Source organism: Perca flavescens, chromosome 12 (assembly GCF_004354835.1).
Source record: "Perca flavescens isolate YP-PL-M2 chromosome 12, PFLA_1.0, whole genome shotgun sequence".
Classification (NCBI taxonomy): domain Eukaryota; kingdom Metazoa; phylum Chordata; class Actinopteri; order Perciformes; family Percidae; genus Perca; species Perca flavescens.
Window position 1 is genome coordinate 3140651 of NC_041342.1, and position 27825 is coordinate 3168475.

At 41.1% G+C, this 27825-nt stretch overlaps 1 protein-coding gene across 1 annotated transcript in view; it reads left to right on the plus strand.

Annotated features, from left to right (window-relative positions):
• Positions 1 to 27825, plus strand: part of LOC114565155 (contactin-associated protein-like 4) — a 160646-nt gene that overhangs the window by 111341 nt on the left and 21480 nt on the right. The window contains exons 12-18 of the mRNA XM_028593043.1: positions 1416 to 1535; positions 2306 to 2506; positions 6870 to 7032; positions 9982 to 10109; positions 11462 to 11632; positions 16486 to 16704; positions 25164 to 25403. Of these exons, the coding sequence (XP_028448844.1) occupies positions 1416 to 1535; positions 2306 to 2506; positions 6870 to 7032; positions 9982 to 10109; positions 11462 to 11632; positions 16486 to 16704; positions 25164 to 25403 (1242 nt within the window). The remainder of the gene's footprint in view (positions 1 to 1415; positions 1536 to 2305; positions 2507 to 6869; positions 7033 to 9981; positions 10110 to 11461; positions 11633 to 16485; positions 16705 to 25163; positions 25404 to 27825) is intronic.

Genomic DNA, 27825 nt, shown 5'->3' on the forward strand with positions numbered 1-27825 from the left:
TCCACACCTGAATCTGTGCACCAGGTTTTTTATTTTCTCTCAACAAAAGCATGTTGATGAAGATGAGAATGAGGTTCTATATCATTCTTTAGTCGTTACAAGTGAATACTGTAATGCAGGAGTGGATACATGCCATGTGTTGTCAGTCAAATGTTTCCTGACTTATTGATGTAAAACCCAATTCAGTCAGCATTACGTTGCTTTCAAAATGTATTTGCTGTTGCAGCTTTGCGCTATATAAATGGGATTTCTAGGAGACGTGGCTGGAGAAAGAGTTAGAGAGCTGTGACAGATAGAAAGTAAAATCGAGTGAGAGGCAAAATCTGAGCGAAATAGTGCAGGAAAGGCAGATAATTAATTTCCTTTTACATAGAGTTACTTTTACAGCAAAAAGGCAATTGAAATGAAAATAAAAAAATAAGACTTCCAGCAAAACACTACAGGGAAGTAAAATGAATGAATGGAACCGTTTGTAGACCGCTCATAGTTCTGTGTTGCTGCTTTTATGTACAAGTCATTCATGTCAGGGGTATTTAAGAGACTTTTGAAGTTGCTTCAAATGGCAAAGCGGCTCAGTTTTACAGTTTGAATTTCAATCTGCCAATCACAGGTAATTACAGTGATGGGTTTTTCAAATTAAACAACCCCTTTGTGAGCTTAACGTGATGCCTGCCCCCAGTATTCCGCTTTATAAAACCTGTTTGTATGTGAGTGATATGATGGAGGTCAGAGTGAGAGTTTAGCCGTGACTAAACTGCCAAATACTGACTGGATAAATGAAAGCAGCAGTGAGGGTGAGCTTTGGTGAGATCTACTGGTTCTGTGGCGATTCCCTCGAGTCCAAATCCTGAAAGCAAAGGAGGAGAGAGGTTTCCACACACAGTTTCACCTCTGGTCTCATGTTTATTGCTGATGTGTCAGTGAAAACCTTTTTTTCGAAAAACCACACTGAGAGGATGTGATGGAGAAAAGGTGTTTGGCTGTGGAGGAGAAGAGAGATAAACAGAGCGCACAGTGTGGGAACCTTTAGATATGGATATGGAAGGGCTTGATTCTTTGATTGAAGAGGACGCACTGGTGTGTGTGTGCGTGTGCATGTGTGTGTGCGTGTGTCAGAGAGAGGACAGAGGAAGACTAATGGAGAAAGAGAGAAGGAGGCAGGGCTGATAAAGGTCTGATGTTTTATATTGAGTCTTTGTACTCCCATCAGTCATTACTGTCCTCTCCAGTTGGATTCATCTTCACTTTATGGCACGCTGCTGCTGAAAAATAAAACTTCAGATGATGGTCTGATGAGACGGCGATGCAGTGGTGGCAGCAGTCATGATCCTCCACAGTGTGTAGTCCCCCCCACAGCTCCTGTGTTGGTGTGGATGTGATTCATGTTGAGCTGATCTTATTATTTTTCCTCCCAGCTGTGTACCAGCAGTCCTGCGAGGCGTACAAGCACGACGGCAACACGTCGGGACATTTTTATATCGACGTGGACGGCAGTGGACCAATCAAACCGCAGCTGGTCTACTGCAACATGACAGGTGACACACACACACACACACACACACACACACACACGCTCACCCTCCCATTGTCCCTCAACGTTTCTTAAGATTAACATTTACATAATTGTGAATGATGATGCTCCCGTCACGCTCCGATTACACTTTATCTTCCATCCCCCCGTTGTTTCAAGAGGCTCTCCCCCTTTCTGTCCCCCTTCTCTACCTCAATCTCTCTCTCGCACATTCATCTCCCTGTCGGTATACGTCTTGGTGGTTGATATCATTTATCGTGATGATAAAGAATATTGTTGATTTTATTTTTTCTGTCCTTACATGTTTTTCGCTGTGTGTGTGTGTGTGTGTGTGTGTGTGTGTGTGTGTGTGTGTGTGTGTGTGTGCGTTTTTGTTTGCTCAAGGTGTTTCAAACAATTGAACTAATTTCTGTGGTCCTCTGATTGGTTAATTTAGCCATAATCTATGCGCATATACAGTATTGAACTTTTGCGATGCTTACCACATACCAGATGAAGGTTGAGCAAACCAAAACGTTGTGAATGGATAATTATACTAGCAGGAAGCGAGACACTGTGCAGCAGTTTTTCACTTTAAGACAAACAATTTTATTAAAAATGGAGAAAAGTAACTATGAAGGTTAAAACACAGATGGGAAGAATAACTTCCCCTCCTGATCTTAAGCCCTTTACGTTGCAAGCAGAAGCTACAGTACTTCTGACCATTTAGTGTAATTTGCATCATAGTAACTGCTGTGTTACCTTGTGTGTGTGTATGTGTGTGTCTGTCTACAGAGGAGAACACGTGGATGGTGATCCAGCACAACAACACCGAGCTGACTAGAGTCCGGCCGTCTCCAGGTGTAAACCAGCATTCAGTCCAGTTTGACTACTCGACTGAAGAGGAGCAGCTATTGGCCGCCATCAGCCAGTCAGAGCACTGTGAACAGGAACTGTCCTACCACTGCAGGAAGTCCCGCCTCCTCAACACTCCAGGTAAAGCCTGATTGTTTATCCAGGGCTGCACTTGAAAAGTCAAAGAAATGGCATCCTATGTCTTTTCCTAAACACTATTCCTTGATCTCGATAGAAAACGGCATTGGCAAAAACGGCACTTTGAGTGGACGCAAAGTGAAGGTGGGCAACTGCCCATTATCGTTACATTGCAGCTTGTTTTGCTGACTGCTGACTGCATCGGTCTTGTTTAAAGTGTTCATATTATGCTTTTCGGCTTTCCCCTTTTCCTTTATTGTGTTATATATCATTTCTGTGCATGTTATAGGTTTACAAAGTGAAAAAGCCCAAAGTCCCCCCCAAAGGGACTTACCATCTCCAACAGAAAACACTGTTCACCAACTGCTCCAAACAGCTCTATTGTAGTCCAGCCTTTACTTCAGAGACTAACGTGGTCACTTTGGAACACACGTTATAATGCTCACCTAGCTGCTAGCATGGCACGCCCTCATACTCTGCTTCTGACTGGCTAGTAGTCCTTACCTAGGTACTGTCAGGGCACGCCCTCATACTCTGCTTTTGACTGGCTAGTAGTCCTTACCTAGGTACTGTCAGGGCACGCCCTCATACTCTGCTTCTGACTGGCTAGTAGTCCTTACCTAGGTACTGTCAGGGCACGCCCTCATACTCTGCTTCTGACTGGCTAGTAGTCCTTACCTAGGTACTGTCAGGGCACGCCCTCATACTCTGCTTCTGACTGGCTAGTAGTCCTTACCTAGGTACTGTCAGGGCACGCCCTCATACTCTGCTTCTGACTGGCTAGTAGTCCTTACCTAGGTACTGTCAGGGCACGCCCTCATACTCTGCGCTTCTGACTGGCTAGTAGTCCTTACCTAGGTACTGTCAGGGCACGCCCTCATACTCTGCTTCTGACTGGCTAGTAGTCCTTACCTAGGTACTGCACATGTGCGACTCCCAACAAAGATGGAATAGAAGTGTGATGTCTCACTCGGTAGCTAAAACAGAGAGCTCAACAACACAAAAAGATTGCATAATATGAGCACTTTAATACTAGACCGATTTCAAAGATTGTTGTCAGACAAAAAAAAAAAAACATAGGAAACATGAAACGAAGAGAAGGAAAGATGTGAAAGAGGACTTCCATGGTGCTCAGAGAATTGATATTTTTAAACATTTGTAAAATTACAAAGGTTATGGGAAAACACTCATAACAAATACAACACAAGGTTTATTTCAACTGATGGTCATATTGGACTGGTCCAACATGAATAAATAAATAAGGACCATGTCTACAGAACAGGACATGTTCTACTGGTTGGACAGTATAAAATATATAAATAAGGACCATGTCTACAGAACAGGACATGTTTTACTGGTTGGACAGTATAACATATATAAATAAGGACCATGTCTACAGAACAGGACATGTTTTACTGGTTGGACAGTATAAAATATATAAATAAAGAGAACAATGTCCTAGGGCATGGGTATCAAGCTCAATTTCACTAAGGGCCACACTGGAAAAAGAGAATCACATCAAGGGCCAGACATGTATAGTTTATTGACATGCTTTATTTTATTGAAAAAGTAAAATATCTTTGACTCAGTTATTGTATGTCTCATATAGTCTTCTCACTTACAGTTTGGTCCACATAAAACCCTGAAAAAGTCAGCAAAAAAGTTCCAAAGCCATCTTAAAATTTTGCAAATCAAGCAAAACAATGATTACATTTTCTAAGTAGGCTACCACCCAGCTGACGCACAACAAGCTCTTTCACAGCCTGACTATGCAGACTCTCTGCTTCTGTGGGAATTTCTGAGTCTCAAAGTCGGCAAATTTGCCAAATTGTGCTAGGTGGGCCAAAATGTATTGTGAACCTAAATTGATATGCGGGCCGGAACAGAATGTGTGATTTGGCCATCGGGCCTTGATTTTGACACATGTGTCCTATGGCATATGTTGAAGTGGATCTGCTGATTTGGGTTCTTGGAACAGTGGGAAATGTTGTCCCAAACTGTCTCCCAATTAATTGTATTCTAATATTTTTATTTTTTATCTTTTGCATGTTTATGTGCTGCTGCATGTCCCTGTGTGTGTAACAGGCATAGTGTGCTCGCGCATTTCACTAATGCGCTGTTAAAATAACAATGAAATGCTGCGTTATTGACTTTAGACCAGGTTGTTGTTGGTCAATGGCAAGATCACTTCCCGCTGCCTCAAGATAGTAATACGCCCAGAATGCACCTGAACACACCTCCCTGTAAGACCAGCACACCCATGGGTGCAAAGATGGGCGCAGGTGCATTTGCTATTTAAACAACGTTGGCGCTGGATGGGAAATTGACAACTGAGTCGGTCTTAAACTAGTAACACTTGGGTCGTGCTTCACGCAGCGCTGTGCCGGGTGCAAGATAGGGCCCTTAGAGTGGCTTACAATAAATTGTAGGCTAATTAGTTAACAAACTGCAGTCTGTACAAGGCAATCACAAGAAATAAGCAGTACATGTTGAGGGCATTAGGAAAAATTTGTGGAAAAACTTTCAGTAAAATAAATGAAATAAAAGCAATGTAAAGAAGTTTCGCAGATTTTTTGGAACGAAGTATGGATGGACCTTTCACAACCCAAACTCAATGATGCTAGCAACACACAATAGCAGTTATTTTTTTCTATTTCATGGCCTCAATGTTTTGTCCAAAAAGCTTTCGGTTTTATTATATTAAGATACTCTGCGGCTTTCTCAGCGGGAGTGAAGAGAAAGCAAACAGTCCCACACATAAAAAAGACGGGGCTGTTTAAAAAAACGTCCAGATATTAAAAGGAGGTTAAAAGAACCACTGGAAAGGAAGGACAGCGGGAATTTAAAACTTTAAATAAAAGGTCAACTCCACAACAACTCCGGTGTCTCTCCCAGAGAAATATCAAGGTAAAAAAATAAAAATAAAATAAAAAACACCCACATGCCTAAATACATATATACAAACAGTCGTGTAATAGATAAAATTATAAAAATATAAAAAGCCTGGTGTCCCAATATAAAATAAACTCTATTACAATCTTAAAATTGTCTTTTTGTCACATTTCAAATCTTAGAATTGAAATGTGGGGAAGAAGTAAATATGATTATCACCTTGCTTTTAAACAGTAAAGCAGTTAGCTGTTTTCTCTCAGCACACATTTCTGTTTCCTGGAGTTTTAGAAGAGTAAAAACACTATTGAACAGAATAGTCAGCGGTGGAAGAAGCATTCAGATCTTTTACTTCAGTAAAAGTACTAATACTACACTGTAGAAAATACTCTGGTACAAGTAAAAGTCCTGCATTGAAAATGTTACTTAACCCTTGTGTTGTCTTCCCACCGACCATGTCCTCTCGGGTCAACATAGAAAAATTAACACTTTTTCTGACATTTTGTCCCTTTTTTAACACTTATTCAAATGTTTTAGTCACTTTTTTCAACGTTTGACATGGTCAATAAGCCTTGTTTTTATGTGTTTAATGTTTCAATTAAAAAAGCGGAATTTATGAATTATTTTGACTAATATTAGAGGAGAGCACGTTGATGTATAATCAGTGACTGGTGAATGTCAAAGTTTAGTCAGTTATTTTTTCAAAAGCTATAAAATTGAATAAAACACTCAAAATTCAATCATTAATTGTACAAGTGAAGACGCGTTGTAGGGAACCATCCATGTTCTTTTTGAGTAATTTGGTTAAAAATAAACCCATATTTTTGATATAGACAATTTGAAAACGGGTCAAATTTTGACCCAAGGACAACAGGAGGGTTAAGTAGAAGTCTGTAAGTATCATCAGGAAAATGTACTTAAAGTAATCAAAGTAAAAGTAGTCAATGCAGAACTCTCCTCCCATTGTAGAAAGAGTAAAGGATCCAACCAGTTGTGTGTTTAATGGTCTCATCATCTCAGCTGGACTTGTAGCCGTTATATTGTTGGCTAGTTTACTTTAGAATCAAACATGAGATTTTATAAACTATATGTGTTTTATGTGCAAAAAACCTCAATGTGTAAAGTAACTAGTAACTAAAGCTGTAACAGATGAATGTAGTGGAGTAAAAAGTACAATATTTCTCTCTGAAATGTAGCGGAGTAGAAGTAGAAAGTGGCATGAAAAGACTCAAGTAAAGTACAAGTACCTCAACATTTGTGCTTGAGTACATAAGTACGCGAGTACAGTAAATGTACTTAGTTACATTCCACCACTGAGAATAGTAAGACTCAAGTGAACCAAATGTTTTCTCATACATGACATATGTATCAGTTGTTGCTGTGTGTGTGTGCATGTGTGTGTGTGTGTGTGTGTGTGTGTGTGTGTGTGTGTGTGTGTGTGTGTGTGTGTGATGTGTGTGTTGTGTGTGTGTTTCAGAGGGCTCTCCGTTCAGCTGGTGGCTCGGTGGTCCCGGTCCCGGTCAGGTGCAGACTTATTGGGGCGGAGCTCATCCAGGCAGCCAGCAGTGTGTCTGCGGCCTGCAGGGCGACTGCGTGGACCCACAACACTACTGCAACTGTGACGCTGACCGCATGGACTGGTACTGAAATGATCACTTAACACATATTTGTATTTTATGTATATTTCATCTTTCTCCACATTTATAGTCACATGATAAAGGCTCTTTCGGGGTGACTTGCTTCCTGTTAGTTCAAGCTTCATGTTCCATAACAAAAACAACAGGAGACAAGGAAGTAGTAGAAGGACAAAAAGAACTGCTACAACATGATGACCATTGCCTGGAAAAGCTGTGATTTCCAGCACTAAAAATTCTACAAATTAGAAAAAAGTAATCTTGTCAAGATTATCAGTTTAGTTTAAAGGTGCCCTGCCGTTTTTCCTTGCATTTTTTGAAATATGTCAGGTCCATATGTGTTTGTGTTATGTGGTGAATGTGAAAATGAACTGCTACCTCCTCTGTCAGCTCTAGCCACTGAACAGAAATAAGCAGAGAAATCAGACCAATCACAAAAGCTGGGCAGTCTGACATCATGTTGCCTGAGTTCATTACTATTCATGAGCTTGCCCAGTTGCGCTGGGTAAAGGATTCTGACAGCCAGGCTCTCATTGGCTAATCAGATTCAAACAGCTTAACTTGTTGAATATTAATGAGAACTGGCAGAAATCGAGCTGAGTCTTCCACAAAAAATGTTACAGAGTCCATGGTAGAACTTCAGACATTACCACAAAGTAATCAAATACATGTGGCAGGGCACCTTTAATGTGAAATGTAGCATGTATCATTACATATTTTGTCTCTTGTTGAGGTCTTTGTATAAAAAAACTAAGATAGATAGGAGACTTTAAAACGGATTTTATAGTCATGTTATTAAAGAGGATAGTATTTTTAATTAAGAGAGATTAACTTAAAGAAAAGTGAGGAAAGAAATGTTCTATTGAAATTATTTGATTTGTTATATGATACATAAACACCTGCCAAAGAGGCACCGACGGACACATGTCCGACCTGTGACGGTTTCCTGCATGTCTTCCCCCCTCCCTCTCCCCTTTCTCACCAAGCTGTCCTGTCGTAATTGAAGGCGGAAAAGCCCAAAATGTAATCTTTCACACGAGTTAAGACTGTTTACCTGCAGAAACCTTTAGAAAACGGACTTGTAACTTTGGCAGTGAAGCAAACAACAAATGGACTTAGCTTATTTGAGTAGAGGAAAAAATGTACCTTTCCTCCTAGAATATAGATGTGTTATTTTCAGTATTAAAGTTGTATTCCCTGTATAATGTATAGACTCGATCACACAGATAGTTAGCTTAAGCTTTGATTACCTTTATAGCCCAGGAATGTGAGTGTGTGTTTTTCTGTACCAGACGGTGAAGTGGAACGGGAGGGGGGGGGAGCTCTCGGGTCAATGTGTGTGTGTGTGTGTGTGTGTGTGTGTACTTTCCTGACTTGAACTCCGTATACTTTGTCTGCGGTCAGGGAAACTGAGGCCCTGTTTACACGACAACGCTCACGGGTGAAAACGACATTTTGGGGGCTTAAAAACGCAAAAATAAGTCAAACCACCCTCCAGAGTGGAAATCTTAAAAACGGGGCAAAAGAACGCACTGTGCGAGTGTGTGTGTATGTGCGCCGCATGTGTGTGTGTGTGTGTGTGTGTGTGTGTGTGTGTATGCGCCGCGTGTGTGTGCATTGTTTGGACGCACTGTGCGAGTGTGTGTGTATGTGTGTGCCGTGTGTGAGTGCGGCGCATGTACGTGTGTGCCGTGTGTGTGTGTGTGTGTGTAGGGGCCCATTAACTGACTATGGAAAGGAAGACACAAAAAGACAAGACTCAAAAAGAGAGCTAATGAGTTTATTATCTGGCTTTGGAGACAGAAGCATTGCTACACTCCTCCAATCGTAGAAACAATTTAGACATTTCCGCATGTGTGTGTGCCGTGTGTGTGTGCGGCGCATGTGTGTGTGTGTGTGTGTGTGTGTGTGTGTGTGTGTGTGTGTGTGTGTGTGTGTGCTGCGTGTGTGCATTGTTTGGAGCAATAACTCCACCTCCTCGTCTGTCCAGACTAAATTGTCAGCTTTTGTTGTTCGCTTCGCGCTACTAGGGAGAGGAGAGGGAGAGAGGAGGAGGAGGAGAGGAAGACAAGTAGAAGGAAGGTTCTATGCAGGCTGGCGGACTTGGTGGATCGCATTTCACACACTTTTGCGCACCATATGCACGCAGATTCCCCCCCCTCTATAACGCTCGTCTAAACGCAGAATAAAAAGTGAGAATGCAACGCCACTTTTGCGTTTTCTCTTCAAACTTTCTTGACTTTAATCTATTGTCTCAGTTTTGATCCCTGAGTCCTGGTGTCATTAGTCTCATTAACCAATGCGCGGGCATGAGAGTGCATAGATAACTGGAGTCAGATCTTCCTCTGGCCTTCGGGCCAGTACTTTTCCCTGAATTTTCATTTCCCAGTACAAACTGTTTGTGCAATGCCAGCTCTATTTTTACAGACCGGAGGTGCTGCTCTTCAATATTTCATCACACTCTATATGAGTGCTGTATACCCTGCTCGCTTCCCGTCCTGGATGTAGTTTTATACAAAACTTCCCTCAGCAGCCAGGCTAACAGCATGATTATCTTAAGTGTGTGAAGCTGTGTGTGGGTGTAAACGGACAGGAGGTGTCTTGTTTTGAGAGTAGCTGTTCCAGAAACTGCCAGCGATGGATGTTGACTGTCAGGATGGCTATAATTTGGTTTGGGGATAAATAGGTCCCCGTGAGATTGCACCTACCCTCTGCAACGTTTGCATCAGCTAGTTACAGCGTGTAACATTGTCACAAGAGTGATGTAACATTAAAAACAAGCACACATCTTTGCGAGCAAATGATCATGTTTTGGGCTATGTGAGCAGAGTGTGTTTGTGGATTCTCCCCATCCACCTTTTTTCACCTAAGACATATTAGTTAATTGTCCATCTCCTCCTATCTCTTCTTTTTTGTTAAACTGTTTCTTTCCCTTTGTCTTTTCTTTTCCTGCAGGGCTGAAGACTCGGGCCTGCTCGCCCATAAAGAGAGCCTCCCTGTCAGGTCTCTGGTGCTGGGTGACATCCAGAGGCCCGGGTCAGATGCCGCCTACAGGGTGGGCCCGCTCCGTTGTCATGGAGACAGTAAGTCCAACCCAGTTCTCAAGTTGACGGACGATGGTTTGCTTCGCCTGCACTCTCCTAAATCTTTTACTGGTGATGGAGAGAACAGAGCAAGCTGAACAGAAGGGAAGTAAATCCAGACAGTGCAGCACTGAAGTGCTGCCCATGGTGCTGAAACAGGGCAGCAGCACTAACCAGGCCAAGGCGCTTGCCGTGGTGCTGAAACAGGGCAGAGGCACTAACCGGGCCAAGGCGCTGGCCGTGGTGCTGAAACAGGGCAGCAGCACTAACCAGGCCAAGGCGCTGTCCGTGGTGCTGAAACAGGGCACCACCACCAACCCGGGCCAAGGTGCTGGCCGTGGTGCTGATCCTGGGGCTCAGAGAGCAAACTTGGCTAATATAAGGGCAGTGCTGGAAGAATTATTCAGAACCTTTTTAGTTCAGCGATACTCCAAAATAAAGCACAAATGCATCTAAAAAGTAGTCCAGTTGCCGACAGTAGTTACAACACGACAACAGAATCCTTCCTCTCACGGAAATGTTTATTCTGTCAAACTGCATGACTGCGGCGCTTGGGTAGCTCGCTTGGTAGAGCACAAGTCCATATACAGTGGCTCAGTCCTCGCGGCCGCGGGTTCAATTCCGACCTGCAGCCCTTTGCTGCATGTCATTCCCCCTCTATCTCTCCCCTTTCATGTCTAAGCTGTCCTTTCACAAATAAAGGCATAAAATGCCAAAAATTATCTTATCTTAAAAAAAATGCAAGTGCATGACTGACAGACAAACAAATGCTGGTTTTATTTGAAAAACAAATCCTCATACAACACAGACAGAGTTTTTGTCAGGCCCAGAGATGCTTTGAAAGCACCAGTTTGATGTTTTGGGAAATACTCTTTTTATTACTTTTTCGGTAGAGAGTTAGATGAGAAGATTGATACCACTCTCGTGTCTGTTTGACACAAAGCTGCAGCCAGCAGCCAATTAGCTATCATCGCATAAAGACTGGAAACGGCTGATGGAGCCTGGCTCTGTCCACCTACCGATATTTTTAAAGCTCACCAATGTGTCAACAAGTTCTATCTTGTTTGTGTAATCTGCATAACATCAAAACTAGAGAATATAAAACCCTAGGCATTGTTAATGTTTTTATAACAGCTGTCAACTGGGCAACATTATATCATTAAAACTGTTTTTTTCTCTCCTCAAATGTTTTGTAATTATCGTTTTTAATTACCTGCTTAAAGCTCAAGACACAAAAGTCAAAACAGTCAGATTACTGTACACCATTGTTTTTTTCAGCTAATTAGCTTAACTTTTTTACTTTTTTTCTGATTTGATTTCTATTTAAAGAAAGCTTTCATTTTGTTTCTCAGAGAACTTTTGGAACGCAGCGTTTTTTGACAGGGAGACGTCGTACCTCCACTTCCCCACCTTTCACGGAGAGCTGAGTGCAGATATCTCCTTCCTATTCAAAACCACGGCCTCGTCTGGCGTGTTTCTGGAAAACCTGGGCATCAAAGACTTCATCCGGATCGAACTGAGCTGTGAGTAGGAGCTGGAGGACAGAGACTGAATCCAAAGAAAACACAGTTAAAGGGGATATGTGTGTGTGTGTGTGTGTGTGTGTGTGTGTGTGTGTGTGTGTGTGTGTGTGTGTGTGTGTGTGTGTGTGTGTGTGTGTGTGTGGAACACGCCGACTTATTGGGACTTTAGCTTATTCACTGTATCCCCCAGAGTTAGATATGTCCATACATACCCTTCTCATCTCCGTGCGTATCATGGAGGTAACCGGCTCCATCTAGCCTAGCTTAGCACAGATCCTGGAGGTAACCGGCTCCATCTAGCCTAGCTTAGCCCAGATCCTGGAGGTAACCGGCTCCATCTAGCCTACTGCTCCCTATAAGTGACAAAATAACGCCAACATTTTCCTATTTACATGTTGTGATTTGTATAGTCACAGCGTGTACAAATAACAAGGTCACATGAGACACAGCCATCTTCTAACCGGGAACTATATTCTCAGAAGGCCAAACACTGCTACTCTCTGCTACTTGGGCGGAGTGATATTACTCCAACTCTGAGCGAACTCCAGGCGAACTCTCTGCTCCTCACCACGGGGCTCAGGTGCTGCGAGCAAATCACTCAGCCCAAGTAGCAGAAGTAGCAGTGCTTCACCTTCTGAGAATATAGTTCCCAGCATGTATACGGTTAGAAGATGGCTGTGTGTCATGTGACCTTGTTATTTGTACACCCTGTGACTATACAAATCACAACATGTAAATAGGAACATGTTGGTGTTAATTTGTCACTTATTGGGAGCAGTGGGCTAGATGGAGCCGGTTACCTCCAGGATCTGTGCTAAGCTAGGCTAGCGGTGGGTGCGTCAGACAGAGTTACAACACGCACGGAGATGAGAAGGGTATGTATGGACTTATCTAACTCTGGGGGAGACAGGGAATAAGACAAAGTCCCAATAAGTCGCCGTGTTCCTTTAAAATCCTTTATAGTTTATGTGTAATTTATAGTGTGACGGCAAAACTAAAAGAATGTTCTTTTATTTCTAATGATGAGTCTAATAGTGATGCAAACTTTGGAGTATAATTGTTTCACTCTTTTTATCTGATTTTTAGATTCATTTGGCGCTGTTTTTATAGATTTTTTTATTGAACTGTGAACACTCATACTTCACAAAACATATATACACTCATATCCTTATGATTTGTTTCCGAGTGCTGGGATTAAAATTGTTGCAGTAGAGGTTGGTAATATTTACCCATCCGTATTTATCCTTACTCTATGAGGTTGGATGAAATCTAGTTTTTGGTATTGACAGGCTGCTTTGTATGGAGTTTGTATGGCTTGTTGTCTTCTGGTGCTGCTTGCGTGTTTCCAACATTTTGATCTGCTCTAGGTTGCATTGTTTGTTGTTTTCCGTTGTTTCCTTCCCCCGTATGGCATTATATATATATATATATATATATATATATATATATATATATATATATATATATGCCTCATTCCTGAGCAAGTAACTGTATGTTTTGAGCACAGATAACTATATTTTGCAAGCACATTACATTACATTTTGAACAGAAATTAAAAAGATTTCGTTTGAGCAAACAAAAACTGTTTCCGTGCTCAATAAATGTATTTGCATGTTTTCTATTATCCATATTCACGTGCAACAATAACCCCTCTCACGCAAATGGAATAGGTTTCTGTTTCTGGCATGGGGTACTTTCCATAAACTCATCTCTCAATGCAAATCAAACCAGCTATTAGACTAACCGACATAAAACCATGCCAATCTCTAGGTATGGTGAAGGATATGTGATGATAGGGGACTATTTTATTCCAAAGGCCAAGGGAACTTTATCAGGATGCATAGTATCTTGGATCCATGACATAACTGGCCTTTAAAAATAAAAATCTGCCTGCCTCTATGGGAATGGCAAAGTGTAATTTCTTCAGTGTTGTCCCTTTAAAAGATATAATGAAATATTTACTAAAATGTGAGGGGTGTACTCACTTTTGTGAGATACTGTACAGTTACTCGCTCAGGAATGAGGCACGTACAGTATACAACGCCATACTCCCGCAGAACACAGTTGAATGCATCGCATACGCCTCTGTGGATAACGTATGCTGGATCACATGGGACAACATTGCATTCACAACACAACTAAATAAAATGCAACCAAGGTGAAATCCATATAAAAGGAACTCATCATAATCCTTGCAGGGTGTGTTTTATGTCGACAGTTGTTTTATGAACTCTCAGGGGGCATTTCAGCCCCCGACCCTCCATTAATCCCTGTTGATTGATTCTTGTGTAATGCACACATTTACGGGCCCCATAGTGTTTCATTTACATTATGACAGTAATTACCATCAGGGTGTTATTTAGTTTATGGGTGCCGTGGAAATGTGGCCGGGTGTGGGGTGTTTCTTTACAACCTGCCATAAATTGTGTCATTTGAAATATAGCTGTATTACCCAACAAGGTGTCCTTGTGGTTATATGGTTACGGCAGTATTGCGGATGGTATGAGCTACACATTTATGGGCAGCGGTGGTGTGGCCCATCAGAACGGCTTGTATAGGTGCCTTGAATCAGTTATAACTACTCATTTCTAGTTGCCTTTTGAAGCTTTTTTACCTTACTTTACCTTCTTAGTTTGGTTCGGTTTGTTTTTTTGTTTTTTTTTGCATTGCATTTCAGAGCAACTTGTTTTAGAAATGGGATTAAAAGGGACACACACAGAATCTAATACAGGGACAGTGCTGCACCAGCAGCCTGTCTCCTCGGGGGAAATTGTTGTCAGTGTGGTTGTTCCAGCTCAGAATACTGCTGCTCGGTTGCCGGCTCCCTCAGATGGCTTTGTAACACTGTGGCTGAGAACAATTTCCTAATAAAGTTACTGTGGGATGCCGGGACAGTGTTTGGTTTGACTCTGTACTCCCATAGTAATACATCCTCACCTTCCGCCAGCACAACATGACGGACGATGGTTTGCTTCGCCTGCACTCTCCTAAATCTTTTGCTGGTGATGGTGTTGAGAGAACAGAGCGAGCTGAGCAGAAGGGAAGTAAATCCAGACAGTGCAGCACTGAGGTGCTGTCCATGGTGCTTAAACAGGGCAGCAGCAAGGCGCTGGCCGTGGTGCTGATCCTGGGGCTCAGAGAGCATACTTGGCTAATAGAAGGGCAGTCCTGGAAGAATTATTCAGAACCTTTTTAGTTCAGCGATACTCCAAAATAAAGCACAAATGCATCTAAAAAGTAGTCCGTTATAAGCAAAAATTTCACAAAATTAAAAGTCTGAAAAAACTAAATAAAGGAGGAATAAGGTGTTTTAAAATTGATTAAGTCCTTGTTGTGCACAATTGCCTCTTTCATCAGTATCAGGTCATTAAAGTTTGAGAAGCATTTTTACTCTGTAGTGTTGAAGCTATATGCAAACGCTATATCTACTTTTTGTGCTGTACAGCTATGTAGTGTAACTTATGGCAACAATGTGTCACAATAAATGAGCCTAATATATGTTTTATCATGTATAATGTATTTTTTGTGCAGGTGTGAGGTCAATACATCACGACAGTTATGTTATAATACACATATCATGGATCATTTGCCACTGAGAAGTTGAGTTCAAATCATCATCCACTTTTTAAAATATCAGAGAAATTATCCGTAAAATGTATCATCATTGTTCACCTTTTTATCACTATTGAGACATTGTATTTTAAATGTAAAATATATATCTACAATCTACCTTAAAACTGTACAATGTGTACTATGTTACTGGCTGAGGCCAGGAGGCCCAGAAGAGAGTCATTTTTGCTTTCACACATCAAGGGTTAGCGATCTGAAATAAAGAACGGTCTAGCATTCTGGAGAGAAGCACGGCACAGTCTAGTTCTTCCACCTCATCAGTACCTAACTTCTTGCCAGACTCTGTAGTCTTTTCTTTGTTGTTATCCCCTGAGAACTGTACGCAGTGTGTCTCAGTAGAAGCTCTATTGGTTTTTTTTTGTGTTTGTTGTTTTGTTGTGAAGGAGTAATTAAACTACGTTCCAGGGAGCCCTACATTCCCCCCAGTCTGCTTGTTTGGTCTCCATACACTTGAGTCCAACCTAGCTGCTTGTTAAAGCCTCTGCCTTCATTTTTAATTTGTAGTACTGGCAGGTCTGTGGACTGTAAAAACGGTGAAAATATGCAACTAAAAGTAAAGATCCATGCCAGCTTTTTACGTAAAAAAATAAATAAAAAATACACCTGCCTCCTTCAGCTTAAATCACAAAGGGAGGTTTCAGTAGTCATTCTCACTAATTCAGAGGCTGCAGACGTGTCCTGTTTGCACAAGTGAAATGCTGGTTTGTGGGTCTCTGCGTTCTTCTTTGTCTCAAGAGAAGGGTGAAAACAAAAGCAGGACTCATCAATATCGGATCTCCATTTCTTTTTGTAAAGTTTAACATTCCACAAAGATACGAGCGTTACTTTTTAGATGTGGCATTGCTTAATCCAAGAAAAAAAAAAACTTTTTATAGAATATTATTTGGGTTGATCAGCCCTAAATTTACCTCATTGATTAAGTCTGGTTCTGCGGTTTGTTGTGACAGTTTGATGTCGTGGAAGAAGAATTTGAAAATATCCTTAGACTATCTGCTTCAACAGATTTTATAGCGTTTTTTTTTTTTGGCAAACAATGTGCGCTGAAATTGGTTGGTATGACAATCCAATACGCCTTTAGATATGACACTCACACAGTACTTTAATTATGTTTTGATACATCCCTATGTCCCCTTTCCTTTCTCATCTCCATTATCTACGTCAATCCCCCTCCTTGTTATCCCCCGTTCTTCCCTGTCTCCCCCCCATCTCCTCCCCTCTGTCAGCCTCCACTCGGGTGCTTTTCTCCTTCGATGTGGGGAACGGGCCGCTGGAGGTTCGCATGGAGTCCAAAGTGCCGCTGAATGACAACCGGTGGCATCGTGTCCGAGCCGAGCGGAACGTCAAGGAGGCATCGCTGCGATTGGATGAACTTCCTGTCGCCACACAGGAGGCTCCTGCTGACGGACACCTCCACCTCCAGCTCAACAGCCAGCTGTTCATAGGTGAGGAGACTGGCGTTCTCCTTATTCTCTAGTCTGATTATTTATTTATATATATATATTTATATATGATCACACAGATTATTGTAGCACAAATGTGTGTGTGTGTGTGTGGGTTTGTGTGTGAAGTTTGGCCTCATTAGTTTCACTGTTGGAGGCTTCAAGGCCCTTTCTCTTGCCTTCTGGAACTGGAGTCTCTTTGTGTCTCTCCGTATCTCTCAGGCACTAGCTCCTGCACATACTGGATTCTCTTATCGCGTTTCTCTTGTTTCTCGCATTTCGCTCTCCAAAGCCAGTACGTAGTTCATCGCTTTCTGTCTCTGCAGCTTCTCTTGAAGTCTGCTGCTTGATAACAGAACTTTTAGTCAAATACTCTTGGAATCTCTGCAGGCAGAAAAACTGTTTCTGTCGAAAGTTCACATCCGGCAGTACTCTGTGAAACATGACAAGTCATTTGCGTTGGGGGCTTAAAGCACCAAACACCAAATTGAGTACTAGCAATCTAAATAATCAACACCCAATCACCACATACAGTAGATGTGAATTGCAATGAAGTATCAGTATCCAAAGGTGCAACAGCAAAATAGACGAGCAAAAACCTTAGAACAAAGTCAATCATTTGTGTTTTTTATCAGTTAAAGGACAAAAATCGGGTTAAGATATATCACTGATAATAATTAAAACTGTAAAGACCGCTAACGGGGTTTATAACAATGATAAAATTAAATTAAAATAAAATTTTAATACAGTGCTGTTCAAAATCCTGAAAGACACATTACAGAGTTAAACAATACACTAAAAAAATATACAACCCACAACATTAATAAAAAATTTATGAAAATCTGAAATTTATAGTCGTATTTCTGGTTAGTATTTAGATTTATTTATTTATTTAAAAGGGACAAAGCACATTAATCAACATGAGTACAGAGTCCAACATGTAAATGTGCCAGATTTAGCCATTTTCATCTACAGTCCCTGGACAAAAGATTAACAAAAATAATAATTTTTTTCAATTTAATTATGTGTGCAGCCTCTGGTAGCCGAGCAGCCGAGCAGCAGTTGCTAGTTGTTTAAGCCGCTACGGAGCTTCGCGACCCCGGCTACAGACCTCCGTTGTATCAGAGGTAGTTGGAGGTTCAGGTGCCCGAAAACAGGTGACTGTGAGCCGGGTACAGAGCACCGCGAGCTGCCGGTCATTTCAGCAGACATCACAGTTAAATTTAGTCCACAAAATATGAGCGTTTTCCCGCAACGACAGTTAAGATTAGGCATCAAAACGACTAGTAAGGATTAGGAAAAAGATCCTGGTTTGTATTAAAACACTCCCAAGAACATGCATTTCCTGACTGAAAGTCTATAGTCCTGTATGTAACACCCACCCATCCTCCCTACGCAGCCAGCCGTGTTTTTATACAGCGGCCGTCAATGTAGTGAATACAGAAAAAAAAGTGGAATGAAATGAAATTTTTTTGAACTAATGGTTCATGAGAACAGGCTAATTAACTCTGCATAGACTGAGAGTCAACAAGCCTTAAGACTGTAGCAGCTCTGACCTCCTACAGAGTCCTACTCGCTCGCAGAGGAACATAAATATTATGTTTCAAAGTGCTAAACTGCTATTGGCTAAATGCTGCTCAGCAGTATTGAATGTGCTGAGTCGATGGTTTCTGACCACGAACTATAACCATTTTTTAATAAATCAAGCACGCATCAGGGAGCAGTAACATCTAGTGTAGTGTGTGATGTGATTTATTGCAGTGAGGGTCTTTAAATAATCTGTAAATGAAGCTGAACCTGTGTAAGGGGTTCATTAGGCAGTCATGGAACCAAACACCATCGAGCCGAGAGTCTCTGAACCAAACTCCATCCATACTGCAGCCCTGTTGATCTCAACATCTGTTCAATACCACACTTTGAGTTCTCCCTGTGACCTCTCCTTAGAGCTACAGGGGGAAAATAATGAAAATCCATCACCTTATTATCAGGTGTTATCATTCTGCAAACATTATGTTGTTTGTCATTTCACATGAGTAAACAAACACACAGCGTGGAGGGGAAGCAAATCATCAATCAGGGATGAGATTGGATTAAAGGTCCAGTGTGTTTAGCTGTTCATTATCAAAATCTGTGTCGCCTGTTCACCAACTTGTCCATTTTCATGAATATTTACCTCCGCCATCAATTCCAAGTATTCCTATTGGCTTGAAATTTTACATTTGCGTTTGCATGAACTGGGGTAGACATATTCATGCGCCATCTTAAAATACTGTACGTTAGCCGGTAAGGAACATACAGGACATACTGCTCCGCCTTTCGCGTTTTCTCTGTCACATGATAAACTCACAGGGGCTGCTAATGCTGCTAATGGGTATCGTAGCTTCCCGGCCCCTGCCAAGTTTCAAGAAGAAACCATGGAGGACCACACATATTCAAAATCCAAATTTCACGAACAGGAGTCTTCTTCTTCTTCTCCCAGAAAAAGAAAAAGGATATTGAAAAGAGCAAGAGACCGGCTTTTTGAAGAGTGTAGGCTACCGTAGCTGGAATACCTACTTTGAACTGCGTGGTCAGAGAGTTGATTGCGATATATGATCTCAACGCTAAATGGGAGAAATTCCTACACATTGGACCTTTAAGGCGGCAGCAGGGAAATCCAGGTGAATGTTGTTTGGTTGAATAATCCGCTGTGATGTCACCACCATCACCCTGAACCTGCATGTGTTTACCTCTGAAATTATCAGTACAGTACGCTGGAGTAAGTCTCACAGATGTGTGTTTGCATGAAAATGCGCTGGTGTTATTTCCCAGAATGGTTTGGTAATGAATGTTTGTATTAAGACATTGGACTTGATGGTCTTGATTCCACAGGGCAGGAATAAAGAATTTCCACCCTTCAAATTGAGTGTAAAAACAGTAGCAAGTGTAATGTATTTTCTGTTAAAGGTGTCCATAAGAAAGCTATTTAGAGCAGCTACTGTATTGCCTGAAATGTCAATATAAAGTACACAATATTATATTCAAAGTGATGCTGTGTGCTCACCATGCTAAAGTTGACTAAAAAGAGGAATAGAAAATCATCTTTTGGAAATTGATCTTAATGCCTTAATTAAAAAAAAATGAGGAAAAATCCAACCTTTAAGGACACCAATTTTGTTTGTGAATGAATAATGTATCGTAAATAAATAAATGTTCTTCCTTAAAATACAGGGGGCATAAGTCAGTACACCCCTATGTTAAATTCCCATAGGCAGATGAGGCAGATTTTTATTTTTAAAGGCCAGTCATTTCATGGATCGAGGATACTATGCATCCTGATAAAGTTCCCTTGGCCTTTGGAATTAAAATAGCCCCCCCCACATCATCACATACCCTTCACCATACCTACGTGGTTTGCATAGTTTTATTTCAGTTAGCCTAATAGCTAGTTTGATTTGCATTGAGAGATGATTTTATGGAAGGTAACCCCATAGAGGTGTGTATACTTATGCCCCCTGTATTTTAAAGAATAAGATTTATTTATTTAAGATGCATTATTCATTCACAAAGACAATTGGTGTCCTTAAAGGTTGGATTTGTCCTCATTTTTTTTTAATTAAGGCATTAAGATCAATTTCCAAAAGGTGATTTTTTTTATTCCTCTTTTTAGTCAACTTTAGCATGGGTGTATGCACTTATGCTGAGCACTGTATATATAAAAATAAGCATTCATATCAGCTCAGCTTGTATGCAATCATAAACCACAGCATGACTGATTATGTACATGTTATTCATGAGCCGTAATCCTGCCTTCGACAAATTCATAAGGAAGAACTTTTGTTTGGATTTCTAATCCTTCTGTGCATTTTGAATAAACAAACTACTGTATGTTATCACATGCAGTGCTTGGTTTTGTAAATTAAGATACAGTGTTCTCTTACATAATTCATGAAACTGTATGAATGAGCCTTAATTATTCCTTGTACGGATTTAAACGGCAGTAAATTACATTGTTCCGATTAATAACCCGAGTTATTGCTTTGCATGGATTTATAAGCCATGTGATTGCTTTTCCACTTTCTTTATTGCCTGATATTTGTGGGTGTAAAATATCCACACGCAGCAGTTTCATTGCAAGCAGCATTTAACATAACTTGTTGTATGGCCTGCTCTGGATAGATAAGCAGTAGTCTATTGATGCCCTGTTGGCTGGTGTGTTAAGATGTGTTTTCTACATCCTGCGAGCGGTATCATAAGACACAGTATTCCCATTTAGTTTAAAAGAAAACCTGCTGTAATGTGAATGCTTTCGAGGCAATGGTTGATTTCAACTCTGGTTATTTTCCTGACCTTGATTTTTGCAGGTTGGGGGGGGGGAGGCACAAAAACATGGGAGCCTCATTGAAACGATGCAGCACAAAGAGAGTTGTTTGTATTTTGTTAAAACTGTGTCTTAGACTTTGTGCTGAGAACCACATCTGTGTCTGTTCTGTCAGTCAGCTGCGAGTCTGGTGATTTTATCAGCAAGGGCAAACTAAGTACTTTGAAATAACAGAATAATAAAAAATAAAAAAACTATTTTAATGAGTCATTCTCCAACCAGTAGACATGTTCAAATCTGCATCAAAAATAACTTTTAAAAGGTCCCATATTGTAAAAAGTGAAATACCATGTCTTTTTTTATTATAAAGCAAAGGTGCTATATAAATACTGTGAAAGTATCAAAATGCTCAATCCACAGAGTGAATATATATATATATATATATATATATATATATATAAAGTGTCGCTTCAATGCCGTTACACTGATTCCCCGGCTGCGATGATGGTGCAGAGAGGCTGAGAGCGCAGATGCTAAAGACCCAAACACTCTGACCAATCAGAGCAGACTGGGCTTTTTTAGGAGGAGGGCTTAAAGAGACAGGCGCAAAAACGGAGCGTTTCAGACAGAGGGGGAATACAGGTATATTCAGACAGACAATGAGACAAAGTGTTTTTGAACATTAAAGCATGTAAGCATGTTCTAGTACAAAGCCAAAACACTCATATCTTTTTAAAAATCCTGTTTTACAAATCTTACTTAAAGCCATAGTGCATAGTTTCTGTCTCCCCCATGAGGAATTCTAAGTGATGACAACAACACCGTCGGCGCGTCCTCGTGATACAAGCCTTCCGTGATCGTGGACGCCCCCCCCCCACCCCCCGCTGCCCGTCCAGTAACCCAGAAACGGTGACTTTGCGCCGGCCACTGAGCCCCGTTAGGCCGTTGAGGTTATTTGTATTGTGAGCCGCACACTTTGCCTTTGATGCTTGCTTTGATTTTCCATTTAATTCCCCTCACTTTCATGTGCTCTCATGCTGCATGTACAGAGTGTTCCCTCCCAGCATGAGTTTGTGTAGAGACGCTGCAGTCGTCTTATTAGAGCCCAGGTTAAATATGAGTTGATATTGAAAATCTCATCTGGTCAGATGTTGAGTTTATCCGCATTTCGGGCTCTTTGATCTTTGCTTTAATCTTTACTCCACAAATCTTACTTCTGAAATAAATCCTACCTTCCCAGATGTAGTTCCTGTAAGCTGTCTTCCCTTGATGTTTTCGCTGCTGAATATACAGTATGTTTGAAAGCTACACTAGGCAGGACTGTACAACTAAACATACAGTGGTGCTCATAAGTTTATGAACCCATGCTAAAGTTGACTAAAAAGAGCAATAAAAAAATCATCTTTTGGAAATTTATCTTAATGCCTTAATTAAAAAAATCCAACCTTTAAGGCCGCCAATTTTCTTTGTGAATGAATAATGTATTGTAAATAAATACATGTTCTTCCTTGAAATACAGGGGGCATAAGTATACACACCCCTACGTTAAATTCCCATAGAGGCAGGCAGATTTTTATTTTTACATTTTTGCATAACATACCCATACCATATTTCACGATTGCCGTGGTTTACTTTCCATAAAATCATCTCTCAATTATGCTAACTGAAATAAAACCATGCCAATCTCTAGGTATGGTGAAGGGTATGTGATGATGTGTGTGTGGGGGGGGGGGTATTTTAATTCCAGAGGCCAAGGGAACTTTATCAGGATGCATAGTATCCTGGATCCATGGAATAACTGGCCTTTAAAAATAAACATCTGCCTGCCTCTATGGGAATTTAACGTAGGGGTGTGTATACTTATGCCCCCTGTATTTCAAGGAAGAACATGTATTTATTTACGATACATTATTCATTCACAAAGAAAATTGGTGTCCTTAAAGGTTGGATTTTTCCTCATTTTGCAGGTGGAAACATTGCACAGCTACACATTATACCAAAGCATTATCCTGTGTGTAGTCAACAAGCGTCTACTTTTCACTCCCCACCAATAATACTTTCAGACAATTAAATTACAGTCTGATCAATGTAAACCAGATGGTAAACATGCTGTCACTCACAAGTTGTAGGGAAGTGTGGAGTTGTAGTTTTTGTTGTTGTAGTTCCCCAGAGCCCTTATGTTTTCTCGCCCCGCAGTTTTCCCTGGATTAGGGTGGCACCTAAATCATAGTTGCAGCTGTTGCCGTGGTCCTGCTAGGCGCCCTGCTACGCCCTGCTACACCCTGCAACGTCCAGCTATGCCCTGCAGTGCCCTGCTACGCCCGGCTAAGTCATGCTGACCTGCTACGTACTTCCACTCAATTTCCATTTTCCTTTCAGTACGCCGTCTGGCTTTGTGGTATATTCGCAGGTTTTCTGCCGGTCCAATCAGCAAACAGAGGGAGTGGCTGAGAACGATGACGTGGAGGTCATGCGCTAGTTTTGAGTTATAGCTCCGTAATGGCGGCGGAGAAAGATGCGAGAAAAGCCATTCGGTCCGTTGTGGCAACGCTGCCGAATATCCAGAAGTTAAAGCCTGTAAAGTGTCTCGAGATAACTGTTGTTATGATTTGATACTATAACTAAAATTTAATTGAATAGTTCAATATTCAAACAAAAGACCTACATTACACAACAATGCATGTTATTAACATTTTCTGATGCTGTTAAAAGTTTGTGTATACATATGTAATAATAAAGCATGGAAGTACCACATAACACACACATTTATTCAATATACTTATATTGGATGATACAACTATTTCTGTGTTCTTTTATTGAAATCCCTATATATTTACTTCCTGTTAACAGTGTTTTTTAAATTGTCTACAAATAGGTGTAAATCAAAACTTCTGAATCACCGATCCAATTCAGTAAAAATGCCTCTGATCTCCCTGCTCTTTATTGAACTCTTTATTGAATTCATCAAATAAGTTAGCGTGATGCAGTCAAAAGGTTGTTTCATTACGACGCAAAACTACAAAGATTGTAGTCTCTGACACTGCTGACATCAGCAGTCAGCATGTTTAGTGTACAAGTGTCAACGCAGCTTTTTCTGTAATGCTAACTTTTGAGTCCACAATTATTCTTAGCCGACTTAATTAAAGTACTCTTCCCATTGTGCGATTTTGCAATAGGCCTACCTATTTCAATGATTTACTGATGTGAAACGGAGCCCAGTGATGTATTGCTGTGAGAAGCTGCTGTTGCTGCACAATAGGAAGTTGTCAGCTTTGAACACTGAGAGCAATGTGCTGGCATGTCTGAACTGTGTGACAATTTCAACCCGTGATCTTTGCAGAAATGACATGTTGTCAGTTTTGAACTCTTGCTGCCGCCATGACATAGGTATGCATTTTTTTACTGTTACACTTTCCTCAGGTTTGTAGCTATTCTAAAAATAATCTGACAGACTGCAAGTGAGGTGCTGGAGATGATGAAAGGGTGCGAGGAAAAGTAGTTGAAAGGGTAAAAATTATCGGCCTTTCTGCTCCACACAGTTGCACAGTACCACCTACAATATAGTTAGCCAGTCAGGAACTAGAATGTACGGTGGCCCTGAAGGGGCAAAACAAAACAAAATTTTCGAAACCACAATGGCATTTCAGAAAACACAATGACATTTCACAAAATCCCATGAAAATCTTTCGTTGTTTTGTGAAAAGTCGTCATGTTTTGTCCTTTAGCAAGACTCTAAGAACGATGCTGTACAAACAGATGAAAAGACAGCTGCTCAAAGTTATGTCCCCGGTTCAGTTTTCCACCTACAGCTTGTTGCCTCATCGCCGTTTCATCATTGTGTCATTTGATGTGAACAGTGTTGACAGTTTGGAGCTTGTGGGGGAGCAGAGGCGACATGTGGATCTGCTGTACATGACGGGAGGAGGAGAAATATAAAAACTAGAGAGAAAAAAGAAATACAGACTTGTCAACACACGGAGAAAAGAGAGAAGGGCTGGGACAAGGAGGACAGACACTGGGATCTTTTATTCTGGGTGGGCTAGCTTTGATTTCTACATGCTGTGATGCTGATCGCTTGTGATTTTATAGCTACGAAGGAAGTTTAAAATAAAGCATTTAAAAAAGAAATAAAGAAGTCATGAACTGTTTTGTATGTTTTCAGGAGGCACAGCGTCCAGGCAGAAGGGATTTCGGGGATGTATTCGCTCCCTGCAGCTGAACGGCGTCACCCTGGACCTGGAGGAGAGGGCCAAGATCACACCCGGGGTTCGAGCCGGCTGTCCGGGTCACTGCAGCAGCTACGGCTCGCTCTGCCAGAACCAGGGCCACTGTGTGGAGAGAGCCAACGGCTTCCAGTGTGACTGCAGCATGTCAGCATACAGCGGAGTCTTCTGCCATACAGGTACGCACACACATACTGTAGAGGTGCAGGGAAGTCATAAAGAGCTCAACAGTGTGGTTCCAGAAATAAAAATCACATTAATGGCACCCCCTGCCTTGCCCTCCCTTTAGGAGACCATCTAACCACTTTACAACATGCTGCACGGCATCACGGTGTGCCTCCATCCCCTTCTCTTTGCTTAACATGTACTGCAGCTGACCCCTTTTATCTCACCATCCAAGGCGAAGGCCGTTTTTTCAGCCTGACGTTCCTTTAGATGCACTCTGCATATGAGCCCTGAACAGCTGCACCTGCAAAAAGATGACAACTAATGCATATAGTTATTTCTATAGGACTCCAATATGAATACACTGTCATAATGTACTCTCACAGAGGATGGAAATGCAATTAAAGATAAACACAAGATAAGAGGAAGATACTTGAGTGAAGGGTTTTCTGCAGCTGTTTAAAGGTTAAGAATATATTTCATTCCGGTGAACTTTTAACTGTTTGTTGTGTTGGAGTCTATTTCTGTCATTTGTTTCATGTTAAATAAATTGCACTAATATTTCATCATCCTATTGAACTTTATGTTGAGTTCAGGAACTTAAGTGAGTTCAGCGATTTTAAGACTCCCTTTATCTTCTTCCCAACAAATACTGGTATCTGTACTTATCTGCATCTACACAGGCTGTTCTCATCAACCATTCGTGCACAGAGCAACAAAAGGTAAAGCACTGTAATTCATGTGTTCCACACATTTTTTGCTGTCAGCACCACATTGAGTGCTGCTGAATACAAACGCTGTGGACCGTGTAGGGTGGGGGTCGTGGTGGAAGGGTTAAATACTTGACCCAAATGTTGGGTTAAAATAACCCTACATTGTAGTTAATATAACCCGACTTCTGGGTCAAAAGAACAACCCCATTTTCTGGGTTGAAATAACCCAGAAATGAGTTGGTCCCTTTTTAACCCAGGAGTTGGGTCAAAAATAACTTGGGTTACTATGCCAGTATGCCTTATTTCAGAAAATAAGTTTGTTTTAGGGACTGTTCGTTATTTATTTAAGGGGCCACCAGAGGAGTTTTGGGACCTTTAGTCAAAGTAGACCTGACCCTCCCTTCACCAGCAATACATTTTGGATGACCCTCCAAAATGAATGGGAGAAAAGGGATGACCCTCCCCAACAATTTATTGTACTGGTTTGCATTTGGCAAAGACATACAGATGGACATTGTTGTTTTTTTTACAGGCATGAAATATGCGACTACACCTCTGTATTCTCATCTGACGCATCACACTCTTCTGTTATGGTGTGGTCTCTCAGAGGAGGGGCAGGACATATAGCCATGTTTAGAGGGTGTGTCACTTTACACACATTTTACTCCTACAAATACTGGTGATACTGTTTTATTATAATGTACACAACACACAAGTGTGATTGTTCATATTATAAACTATGTTGACATGATAATATAATAACTCCATAAAATACACCCCTCCAACAAAAAATACATTATATATACATAGAGAGAGAGAGAGAGAGAGAGAGAGAGAGAGAGAGAGAGAGAGAGAGAGAGAGACAACCCTATAACCCAGAACATGGGTTACTCTTTGAAAAATAACCCAGAAATCCAAACAACCCAGGAATTGGGTCAACATATTAGCCCTATAACACAGAAAATAGTTATTCTCTGAAAAAATAACCCATAATTTTAACCCAACACAAATAACCCAGAAACTGGGTTGAAGAAATAACCCAGGAAAGGCAAAAAAATCCCCAAAAAACAAATCAAAATCTTGCTGGGTTTCAGATCTTGTTCTGAAAATATTCCTAAAATGTAGAGATACAAGAGTTGAACACTATATTATGAGCACTAATACAACGTATGCAATATCTGGACTGTAAGCAGGGATTCACAGGTTTTTCCTGCTTAGCCTCCTAACTTTCCAGTTACCCTTGAGCAAGATTTTCTGCTTATCTTGATGTTCTGTGCTTTCATACTTCACCGTTTTGGTGTGGTTTAAACTCTGATAATCACGACCTCCTGGAAAGGTCTTGGGTTTGCTTCCGAAATTGCATTCTCTGCACTACATACTCAACATGTATACTATCGTTCGACATACTCTTGTGTAAATAAGCAGTAGTGTGGACATTTTCGGACGCACTAGAATGTCATTTTCAATGCCACTTCCTGTGAGCCTCCTTGCCATTGAAGACGTGTAACCATGGTAACCCCTGCCGACCTCCGCTCTAGCGGCATCGCCAGAAAACACTTAAATTGCTGAAAAAGGTGACTAACTAGACCAGCAGTCGTTTAAATATGTAGAAATGCAAATTAAAGTGTTGTTACAGAGCTCCTCGGTTGCTTATTATGAATGTTGTAGTTACTACCGCATTGCATTGTGTCCGTAGCAGTGTCCAGTATTGCATACCGTAATA